Genomic DNA, 12,405 nt, shown 5'->3' with positions numbered 1-12,405 from the left:
TGTGTCCTCAGTACCTTGCTCTACGGCAGCGAGGCCTGGACAACGTATGCCAGCCAAGAGCGACGTCTCAATTCATTCCATCTTCGCTGCCTTCGGAGAATACTTGGCATCAGGTGGCAGGACTATATCTCCAACACAGAAGTCCTTGAAGCGGCCAACATCCCCAGCTTATACACACTACTGAGTCAGCGGCGCTTGAGATGGCTTGGCCATGTGAGCCGCATGGAAGATGGCAGGATCCCCAAAGACACATTGTACAGCGAGCTCGCCACTGGTATCAGACCCACCGGCCGTCCATGTCTCCGTTATAAAGACGTCTGCAAACGCGACATGAAATCGTGTGACATTGATCACAAGTCGTGGGAGTCAGTTGCCAGCATTCGCCAGAGCTGGCGGGCAGCCATAAAGACAGGGCTAAATTGTGGCGAGTCGAAGAGACTTAGTAGTTGGCAGGAAAAAAGACAGAGGCGCAAGGGGAGAGCCAACTGTGCAACAGCCCCAACAAACAAATTTCTCTGCAGCACCTGTGGAAGAGCCTGTCACTCCAGAATTGGCCTTTATAGCCACTCCAGGCGCTGCTTCACAAACCACTGACCACCTCCAGGCGCGTATCCATTGTCTCTCGAGATAAGGAGGCCCAAAAGAAAACAATAATATTCCAAATTAGTTACCTGATGCACACTAACACAGTACAAACCTGTCAGTGGAATTGCTAACTGAATAATTCTAATACAGCTGAACACCTTCTGTAGATTAATTATCCAAAATGAATAATGATACAAATATATTAGGTTATACTTAGCTCTTTACCTCTGCTTATTGTTGCAGAAACTGGCACAGATGCAGAAGAGAATGCAAAGCAGTCCAAGACAGACACCCACAATGATGCCCGTCACAGAATGTATATCAAGAAGATCGTGCAGCCCTGATATGAAAAGAAAACAGTCAGTAGCCTGTCACTTCTGTTATGTGCATCAATGATTATACAATTGAAGGTGTATGTTATCACCCCAGCAATGTAATTAGCAAACACCTGACTCAAGTACTCACGAGAGTTTCAAAGCACATATATCTCCATTTAATTCCATGAAAGGAGCTTTGTTAAGTTAATATGCTCACACATTTCATTGCAGTTTAATGTTTTGTGGAACCACAAACACTTCACCACTTTAGGTAGCAGATTAATGACCTCTAGTTTCAATTTTCTGAATGCTGCATCATTCGTTCTACATCACTGGGGCAGGTCAGCTTAACACATAAATAGTGAAATGAGCCCCGAGCAGTCATTCTGCAACATTTCAGCAGGGAAAGGGCAGTATGAGCATTATTAATATTCATCAGCAGAGTTCTCATTCCACTACAACACAGACTGACATTTCTTACAAGGGTATTTCATCTATAACAACATCTGTTAAATGGATATAATGGTTTGGGATTGCGTCTTCCTGCCCATTGTGGGTTGGGGCCGGACTTCCGCCCAATGCTGGACTCCGTGGACTTCTGCCCAATGCCCGTACCCATCTTAATCGGACATTTTTCTGGGTCAGAGGTCATTATGTATGTGGGGCAACTCCAGGTGAAATCCATGCTAACCAACAACTGCAAAAGTGGAAAATTCTGCTGGTGCAGTGCTAATTGAGCCAAGAGGCCACTTAAAGGGACAGAAGAACAATGAAGACTGAAGCTGAGACTGGAGCATCAAGAGGTGAGAGACTGGGGTGAAATGGACTTTGGGAACTTCCTACCGCTATCCCGAGGTATAAGACCAGTCTTCTCCTGGGAGCAATGGTAAGAAGGGTGCATCAGACTGACTACTTGGTTAACATAATGGAAGGTGACAGATACGCATGGAATGTGTCCCAGCAACAAGTCAGCATGTTTGGGAGAATAGGGGAAGGGAGAACTTTGGTAAGAAAAAAAAAAGCATTGAAACTTTTTTTTACATTTAGGGATTGATCATGGTGAATCCCTGAGAATTCTAGGTGATGCATTGAAAAGTAATTTGAGCCATGCCTTTTCACCTGTACTCAATTGAACACTCCAAGGAATAAAGATACTGCATGGTATAATGCCTCACAGAGAAACTGCACTACATCTCAAATGGGTCCACCAAAATGACTTTTTCCTTGGTACACTTGAAATTGTATACAATTGCGGCTTGACAAAGTATGTTTAATATTCTAGTCTTGTGACTTGAGTGTATTTAATTTTTATTTTTTTGGCTTATTGTGAATTAATATGGTACATATGTATTACCACTGTATTTACTATTCTAGTTTTATGTTTTGTAATTCATATCCAATAATACCAAAGAAGCATAAAACTGCCAAACTTTACCTAATATTTGTTTGGATAGGGTTTGCACATCTTTTGCTGTGGAGTATGGTCCTGTTCCTACAACTGTCTTTGCACCCATCTTGAAGAAGTAGCGAGTGTCACTCTCTAGTCCCTGCACGTCAGTGCTGAAGATGTGCCCTAAATATAACAAAAATGACTACTGAAGACATTTTCATCACAAACTGTTACCCACACACCAACCCCAATCAATATCTTGTGACATTTCTGAGTTACAGGCAGAAAATCTTGGTACTACTTCACTAAGGGAACACATACTTTGGATACAGACATGCTTAAAGTTGATCATTCTTCAGCATGTGGTCTTATCTTGAACTTGAACGAACATTCTCCCGTCCAGTGATGCTAGCTCACATTTTTTTACTCTTTTAGCCTGGATGTTCCAGAGTCTCAGGCTGTAACTACACTATAACGGTAGGATTGGTGCAAAATAGTTTCACTTTATGATGCTGAAGTTGTAGTGTAAACACAGGGCCCAACCTGACACTAGAACAACACAGAATGAGCTCTAAAAAAGGGAGTCTTGCTGCAGTTCAAAGTCAGTTCAAGTTTTTGTATGCAATCAACAATTTAAGTTTAGCATTGAAGAGTTGTAGTTGTAGCTTTGCACCACCACTAATCTTGGAGTGTGAATGCATTTTAAGCTGGACAAACCCATGGCTCTGTCCCAAGCTCAGAGAACGTGAGACCAAAACTAAGTTAGTTCAGTTGAGATCACAAAATTTTATTTTATTTTTCAGCTGTCACAGAAACAAGAAGTTTCATTTAATAACAGACTATAGACCAAGATTTTATATCCTGATTAAGGGTGGATTGCAATTGCTCCATGGCTTGGTAAACAAGGTTATATGTTTTTTCTTTAAAACTACTCTTCATAAACCCATTCCTGGGCACCTGCATCTGTGTCTCTATTGCTCTCTTTGTAAGTTGCTCTCAGCTACAGACTACAGACCATTCTCATTCTGTTGCTCTATCCTCAGTATCTGTAACTGATTTTCCCCCATTTGTCTGCTGCAGTCTCTGGCTGCTGCCTGATCTATCACGGCCTCATTTCAAACACTTATAAACTAACTTTTCATGTCTTTGACCGTGGGTTTCACAGCTTATTCAAATAATTGTCAATTTTATTTTACTGAATCATAGGAATAACCCAGCCCTGCCGACCCTGCAAAGTCCTCCTTACTAACAACTGGGGGCTTGTGCCAAAGTAGGGAGAGCTGTCCCACAGACTAGACAAGCAACAGGCCTGACATATTCATAATCACGGAATCATACCTTACAGACAATGTCCCAGACACTGCAATCACTATCCCTGGGTATGTCCTTCCCCACCGGCAGGACAAACCCAGCAGAGGTGGCGGAACAGTGGTCTACAGTAGGGAGGGAGTTGCCCTGGGAGTCCTCAACATCGACTCCGGACCCCATGAAGTTTCATGGCATCAGGTCAAACATGGGCAAGGTAACCTCTTACTGATTACCACCTACTGCCCTTCCTCAGCTGATGAGTCAGTACTCCTCCATGTTGAACACCACTTGGAGGAAGCACTGAAGGTGGCAAGGGCACAAAATGTACTCTGGGTGGGGGACTTCATTGTCCATCACCAAGAGTGGTTCGGTAGCACCACTACTGACTGAGCTGGCCGAGTACTAAAGGACATAGCTGCTAGACTGGGTCTGCGGCAGGTGGTGGGGGAACCAACACGAGGGAAAAATATACTTGCCCTTGTCCTCACCAATCTGCCTGCCGCACATGCTTCTGTCCATGACAGTATTGGTAGGAGTGACCACAGCACAGTCCTTGTGGAGACGAAGTCCCGTCTTCACATGGAGGATACTGTCCATCGTGTTGTGTGACACTATCACCGAGCTAAATGGGATAGATTTCGAACAAATCTAGCAATGCAAAACTGGGCATCCATGAGGCGCTGTGGGCCATCAGCAGCAGCAGAATTGTACTCAACCACAATCTGCAACCTCATGGCCCGGCATATCCCCCACTTGACCATTACCATCAAGCCAGGAGACCAACTCTGGTTCAATGAAGAGTGCAGGAGGGCATGCCAGGAGCAGCACCAGGCATACCTCAAAATGAGGTGTCAACCTGGTGAAGCTACAACCCAGGACTACTTGCATGCCGAACTGCATAAGCAGCATGCAATAGACAGAGCTAAGCGATCCCATAACCAATGGATCAGATCTAAGCTCTGCAGTCCTGCCACATCCAGTCATGAATGGTGGTGGACAATTAAACAACTAACTGGAGGAGGTGGCTCCACAAATATCCCCATCCTCAATGATGGGGGAGCCCAGCACATCAGTGCAAAAGATAAGGCAGAAGCATTTGCAACGATCTTCAGCCAGAAGTGCCAAGTTGATGATCCATCTCGGCCCCCTCCTGAAGTCCCCAGCATGACAGATACCAGACTTCAGCCAATTCGATTCACTCCCCGTGATATCAAGAAACGATTGAAGGCACTGGATACTGCAAAGGCTATGGGCCCTGACAATATTCCGGCAATAGTACTGAAGACCTGTGCTCCAGAATTTGCCGCACCCCTAGCCAAGCTGTTCCAGTACAGCTACAACACTGGCATCTACCCGGCAATGTGGAAAATTGCCCGGGTATGTCCTGTACACAAAAAGCAGGACAAGTCCAACCCGGCCAATTACCGCCCCATCAGTCTACTCTCAATCATCAGTAAAGTGATGGAAGGTGTCATCAACAGTGCCATCAAACAGCACTTGCTTAGCAATAACCTGCTCAGTGACGCTCAGTTTGGGTTCCGCCAGGGCCATTCAGATCCTGACCTCATTACAGCCTTGGTTCAAACATGGACAAAAGAGCTGAACTCAAGAGGCGAGGGAAGAGTGACTGCCCTTGACATCAAGGCAGCATTTGACCGAGTATGGCATCAAGGAGCCCTAGCAAAACTGGAGTCAATCGGAATCAGGGGGAAAACTCTCTGCTGGTTGGAGTCATACCTAGTGCAAAGGAAGATGACTGTGGTTGTTGGAGGTCAATCATCTGAGCTCCAGGACATCACTGCAGGAGTTCCTCAGGGTAGTGTCCTAGGCCCAACCATCTTCAGCTGCTTCATCAATGACCTTCCTTCAATCAGAAGGTCAGAAGTGGGGATGTTCGCCGATGATTGCACAATGTTCAGCACCATTCGTGACTCCTCAAATACTGGAGCAGTCCATGTAGAAATGCAGCAAGGCTTGGACAATATCCAGGCTTGGGCTGATAAGTGGCAAGTAACATTCGCGCCACACAAGTGCCAGGCAATGACCATCTCCAACGAGAGAATCTAACCATCTCCCCTTGATATTCAATGGCATTACCATCGCTGAATCCCCCACTATCAACATCCATGGGGCTATCATTGACCAGAAACTGAACTGGAGTAGCCATATAAATACCGTGGCTACAAGAGCAGGTCAGAGTTTAGAAATCCTGAGGCGAGTAACTCACCTCCTGACTCCCCAAAGCCTGTCCACCATCTACAAGGCACAAGTCAGGAGTGTGTGATGGAATACTCTCCACTTGCCTGGATGGGTGCAGCTCCAACAATACAAGAAGCTTGACACCATCCAGGACAAAGCAACCCGCTTGATTGGCACCTCATCTACAAACATTCACTCCCTCCACCACCAACGCACAGTGGCAGCAGTGTGTACCATCTACAAGATGCACTGCAGCAACGCACCAAGGCTCCTTAGACAGAACCTTCCAAACCCACGACCTCTACCAACTAGAAGGACAAGGGCAGCAGATGCATGGGAAGACCACCACCTGCAAGTTTCCCTCCAAGTTACACACCATCCTGACTTGGAACTATATCGCCGTTTCTTCACTGTCGCTGGGTCAAAATCCTGGAACTCCCTTCCTAACAGCACTGTGGGTGTACCTACCTCACATGGACTGCAGCGGTTCAAGAAGGCAGCTCACCACCACCTTCTCGAGGGCAATTAGGGATGGGCAATAAATGCTGGCCTGGCCTGTGACACCCACATCCCATGAATGATTAAAAAAAAAATAATTACAACATGGAAGGCTGCCCTTCAAGGAAAAATGTTTTCACTGAGGGTGGTTGGAATCTTTTTTTTATTCATCCATGGGATGTGGGCGTCGCTGGCCAGGCCAGCATTTATTGCCCATCCCTAATTGCCCTTGAGAAGGTGGTGGTGAGCTGCCTTCTTGAACCGCTGCAGTCCATGTGGGGTAGGTACACCCACAGTGCTGTTAGGAAGGGAGTTCCAGGATTTTGACCCAGCGATAGTGAAGAAACGGCGATATAGTTCCAAGTCAGGATGTTGTGTGACTTGGAGGGGAACTTGTAGGTGGTGCTGTTCCCATGCATTTGCTGCCCTTGTCCTTCTAGTTGGTAGAGGTCGCGGGTTTGGAAGGTGCTGTCTAAGCAGCCTTGGTGCGTTGCTGCACCAAGGAATGCACTGCCTGAAAAGTTGGTAGAGGCAGGAACCCTCACAACATTTAGTAAGTATTTAGATGAGCACTTGAAATGCCATAGCATACAAGGCTAGGGCCAAGTGCTGGAAAATGGGATTAGAATAGTTAGGTGCTTGATGGCCAGCACAGACACAATGGGCCGAAGGGCCTGTTTCTGTGCTGTATAACTCTATGACTCTGCTGGCTTAACTCTTCAGTTGTAACTATCTACGCCACTCCAATTTCCCTTTTCTTCCTTTATATTATTTAGAAGAATCATAGAAATATTAGTGCTGAAGGAAACAATTAAAATACACAGAGTGCTTAGAATTGCAAAATTAATTTTGTTAACCACATTTGAAGACATTCAACATGCAAGGACACAATTTTCAAATCACCAGACAGCTGAACAATTGGAATGGAGACGCTTCATTTGAAATCTTTTGCTTCCTAAGTTGAGTTACAAAAGCTGCATCAGACATAAAGTTCTAGTCAGGTTCGGAGTACCCTACTCATAAATGAATTTGATAAGGTTGGCTCTATCTATGGAGATATTGTTAGCTCACGGAAAATGTTGACTGAACAAATGAGCAAATTCTGGAAGAACATAGTTTTGCAAAACTCTACTAAATACCAGTCTTTTCCCTAGTAGGATGGAATTGCAGGTAACTCTAGGATTTCAGCTTGGTTTACTCTCACCTCTGAGAAGGTTGTGGGCTCAAGCCCCACTCCAAGACTTAAACGCATAATTCAGGTTGACACTTCAATGCAGTACTGAGCAAGTCTTTTCAATGAGATGTTAAACCAAAGCCCCTTTGTCTGTTCAGGATCCTACAGCAGCATTCGAAAGAGAATAAGGAGTTCGACCAATGACCAACATTCATCCCTCAGCTAACACCAACAAAGAAGATCTGGTGACTTATCTCATTTGCTATCTGCAATTTGGCAGTCACATCTAACTACACTTCAAAAATAATTCATTGGCTGTCAAGTTTTCTTTTAGGATATCTTGAAGACATGAAGGGCATTATTTAAATACATGTTCTTCTCTATATAAAGGAAATTCTTTTAGGATTTTTAAGCCTTGATAGCAGGAATGGCTTTGATACCAGTCAACAGAAGGAACTTTATCTGAAACCACAAAGTTTTTTTTTAAAAGAAGCTACTGCACAAAATAACGGATGTGAACACTTTGATAATATCGGATTTGATCGAGTTGGGATATTTTCCTTTTCAGAGAATAGGAATGAGTATGGAAAGCAATTAACTTTAAGCACAGATTTGATCTAACTGGAATTGATATCTAAAGATCTTGGTCTCTTCAATCAAATAAGATCTTAACATTTTTCATAGATTCTTCACCTTGTAATTGTATTGTTATAACTAGATCAAATATCATTACTACTTTCAAATCATAACTCTAGTTGACATATATCTTGGTATGGCACATGCAGATAGAACAACGGGCACACAAAATAAACTTTTTTTTTTGTCTAAAATCATTTTTGACTGTTTTCCCAAATACTCACCTTCCTTGGATAGTGAATTCCATAGATCATCAGGCTGTGTGTAGTTCGCATTATACAAGATAATGTATTCAACTATAATGCCATTTGGTTCGGTTGGAGGCTGCCATCGAACTCTGACTGAGTAGGCATTAATTGGATTCAACTTCATGTCTGATGGAGGAGTAGAAGGTTCTGAAAAGAAACACAAACTATTAAGAAACTAATATTCATACTGGCTATGTTAGTGAAAGACAACTTTCAAGAAATTTCATTAATCTGGCTTGTGCATGCCATAGTATTCTGACAATGAATGAAGATTGAGTGCGTGTAAAGCAGTTTGGTAGCACAGCCATTTTAATATTAACAAGGCACTTCAACACCCTGTCCCATAAATTAAATAATAAAATTACTTCTCATTTCAGCTGGGCCATTAGTGGCTGACACAGTAGATACCAAGGAAATCACAGTAAGTTATCCTGGTTCATCTTGTGATTTCTAATAGCCAGCAGAGAAAGAACACAAGTCCTGGAAGTAGGTCATCTTACTGGAATGATAAGGATCAGAATAGAGATTGTGATAGTGGGAGCATGGGGTGAAGAGATGGGATGGAAAACAAAAATCTTTCTGGAAAATTCAAAAAGAAATGCTTTCAAATTTCCTACCTCCAGGGAGATAGTTCCCATTTTGTCAGTCAAAATGGAGCTTGCTGGACACCGCATGTCAGATCTCCCAGCAGGAAAAGACTTGTATTGATGATATATCTAATGTTTCTGACTTCAAGCAGGTATCAATTACCTGAATAGGATTGGCACTTTTTGCAGTCCTGATGTTAATATCATGCAACATCATTAAAACGTTCAGCCCCAACTAGTCAATTAAACAAGTTGTTTTCTGGCCCAGAGACCCTTTAAATAACAGAAGATGTTTGATTACTTTCTACAGGGCATGTTTCATGAGATTTAACCATCTTATTACTGAAAATAAACCTTCAACTGAGTTAATTTGATTTACAAATCCCCTGGGGATTCATTTAACTGGAAGATGTACTTTCCAAACTGCAACTGGATTGCATGCATAATTGTATTGACAAATTCAATGCACCAGTGTATTTCGCCCACAAGTACTGTCAGAAATCTGCACAGTGATTCACAAAATGATTTTTTTTTGAATCAATGATGATTTATGGATTATATTAATGCACAATTCCACACAACTTTTTCACTCCATCTAACGTCTTATGGATTCATTCTCTAGATTCACTGCAAATATGTTATTAGAGATGTGATCACTTAAACTTGGAAACATTTTTATGATCTTAACTTTCTTGTTCAGCTGAAACACAAAAATAAAGTCTCAGCCAGTCAATAACCAGTAGTCAAACTCTGGAAAGTCACTTGCAAAATCTAAGGTCCGTGTGGCTAATTTTGATGACATATACCGGTGTGTACTAGAAAACGGTCAAAGTTAGGATGTATTAAACTGTGAATTTAATTGGAAATTAGTCATACTTGTTTCCAGTCGCACTCAGATTTCTTGTTGGATTTAGGATGGAATGTCGCAAATTCTCACACAAAGCAGTCGAGAGTTTAATTTCAATATTAAACAAAATGTGGAAAGCTCCATTCCATTCTCTGGTTAACAAGCATGCTGGAAGCCAAGTCCAATGAATGCCCAGAAAACCTGGCATTCAGGGTACAACTTTAGGCTGAAGTGTTTAAAGGGCACAGATTCCAAAGGTAATTGTCTTTTGGCCATTTCAGCGTCTTCATTGAAATATTTTCAGTTGTTTCATTTTTCGTTCAGGCACTTGTATTTACTGAGCAAAGCAAAGCGCAATGGGAAACTTCTAAGCTGACTTTTGGGAGGAGGGAGACCTATGGCAGGATGTCAGGCAGGTCTAGATGCTAGAGAGGTGTTCTGTGCCCTCTTGCCAGCACTCAGATTCGTGCATCTTCCGAAAGAGGTGGCATTACCTCACTTTGGCAGAGATCGTGATGGTGGAGCCTTCTTTTCCAAAGGAAGCTGATCAGACGACCTGCAGTGACATCATTGCAAGTTGTGACTGCCTGGCTAACTTACGATAGAAGGTTCTTCAGAAGCACTCCAATCATAGCAGGTCACATCTTACATGGCACTGCATGGAAGAAAGCATGCCATAGTGACCACGAATCAATGTTGGCTAATTGGTTACACCCACCAAGATGACAGCATTTCTGAAACTCTGGCATGCTTATCTGCTATTTTGACAGGAAAGACCAGCAGGCACATACAAGAAAGACTGTTACGACCTGCTTTATCAATGCCCAGCTCAGCGGGTGCTTCAGCTGTGGCAAGAACATTAGTTGCATTTACTTGCAGGCATGCTGCAAAGCTGACTTATAGGGATGGTTTGGTACACTGATAGAGAGGGCAACCATTAGAACATAGAACATTCTTTCTAGTACCTTCAATAGAACCAGCTCAACTTCAAACAGAGAGGGGACCAAGGTCGAGGCGGCGGCACAGTGGTTAGCACTGCAGCCTCACAGATCCAGCGACCCGGGTTCGGTTCTGGGTACTGCCTATGCAGAGTTTGCAAGTTCTCTCTGTGACCACGTGGGTTTCTGCCGGGTGCTCCGGTTTCCTCTCTCAGCCAAAGACTTGCAGTTTGATAGGTAAATTGGCCATTGTAAATTGCCCCTACTGTAGGTGGGTGGTAGGAGAATTGAAGGAAGGTGGGGATGTGGTAGGGAATACGGGATTAATGTAGGATTAGTATAAAATGGGTGGTTGATGGTCGGCACAGACTAGGTGGGCCGAAGGGCCTATTTCAGTGCTGTATCTCTCTATGACTATCACTTGTCTGCAGACTCACTCCTAGGTTTCCTTTCCCTTCCCTTCATTTTTTGACTTAAAAAAAAAATCCTTTTCAACCTTGGAAAGATTAAAGGGTTGAGATTCCCTTTAAAGCTCTCAAGTTTTCTGAATCCTCCTTATTGTGATACCCCACCTTAATTGCCCCCATTCCTTTAAATTTGACTTATATCCAACTATGAATAATTATGCAAATCAGATTATATCAGAGAAGTGAATGGGATTTGCACTTGATTTTAGGGGTGGGATTTGCACCAGTTTTTAACTTCTTAGATTGGAGACGAAAATTGGCCCAAATATCTCTACTGATGATGGAACCAGTGAGGTATGCGAGACCCAAGGGATTACCAAAAGAAAACTCAGGAACACTAATTGTGATCACAAAACAATCCTTGATTAACAATGTAAAAGCCTTGTACTCACTGTCAGACAAGGTCAACCCCTCTACAATGCCACTGAAAGGTCCGTCAACACCAATTCCATGGGACTGGACAGCAAATTCGTACCTGGTGTATGGCTTCAGGCTAGTGATAAAAATCTCTTCTTCAGAGCTAGAAACAGCCAAAAAAATTATTTTCCAGTACTCAATTTTAACATCCAAAGTATTCAGAGACACACGATGTAAAGTGCTTTTTATATACTGTCAGCTGTGACTCAGTTGGTAACACTCTCATCTCTGAGTCAGAAGGTTGTGGGTTCATGTCCCCCTCCAGGACTTGAGCACAAAACCTAGGTCAACACTCCAGTGCAGTACTGAGGGAGTGCTGCGCTTTAGGAGGTGCCACCTTTCAGAGGAGATATTAAACCAAGGCCCTGTCTGCCCTCTCAGGTGGACGTAAAAGATCCCACGGCAATATTTTGAAGAGCAGGGGAGTTATCCCTGGTGTCCTAGCCAATATTTATCCCTCAATATTCTTCTTCTTCTTTGGCTTCCTTGTCTCAAGAGACAATGGGTAAGCGCCTGGAGGTGGTCAGTGGTTTGTGGAGCAGCGCCTCTCATTTAACATTACAAAAACAGATTATTTGGTCATTATCACATGACAGTTTGTGGGAACTTATTGTGTGCAAAATTGGCTGCTGTATTTCCTAGCTTAAACCAGTGACAACACTTCAAAAAGTACTTCATTGACTGTAAAGCGCTTTGGGACGTCAGGTGGTCATGAAAGGTGTTATATAAATGCAAGTCTTTCTTTTTTTCTTTTAAACATAGAATACTATGATGTTAGATTTAATGTCAATATT

At 43.2% G+C, this 12,405-nt stretch overlaps 1 protein-coding gene across 5 annotated transcripts in view; it reads right to left on the bottom strand.

Annotated features, from left to right (window-relative positions):
• Positions 1 to 12,405, bottom strand: part of igdcc4 (immunoglobulin superfamily, DCC subclass, member 4) — a 118,154-nt gene that overhangs the window by 11,240 nt on the left and 94,509 nt on the right. For all 5 annotated transcript variants that reach the window (XR_010969728.1, XM_068018035.1, XM_068018033.1 and 2 more), the window contains exons 14-17: positions 11,587 to 11,714; positions 8,332 to 8,502; positions 2,338 to 2,475; positions 811 to 925 (exon numbers count right to left, since the gene is read on the bottom strand). Coding sequence is in view for 4 of the 5 variants with exons in the window: in XM_068018035.1 (XP_067874136.1) it covers positions 811 to 925; positions 2,338 to 2,475; positions 8,332 to 8,502; positions 11,587 to 11,714 (552 nt within the window). In the remaining variant the exon portion in view is untranslated. The remainder of the gene's footprint in view (positions 1 to 810; positions 926 to 2,337; positions 2,476 to 8,331; positions 8,503 to 11,586; positions 11,715 to 12,405) is intronic.

This window comes from Heterodontus francisci, chromosome 38 (assembly GCF_036365525.1).
Source record: "Heterodontus francisci isolate sHetFra1 chromosome 38, sHetFra1.hap1, whole genome shotgun sequence".
NCBI lineage: Eukaryota > Metazoa > Chordata > Chondrichthyes > Heterodontiformes > Heterodontidae > Heterodontus > Heterodontus francisci.
The sequence above is the reverse complement of the archived record's forward strand: the minus strand, read 5'-3'. Positions and strand labels throughout refer to the sequence as shown.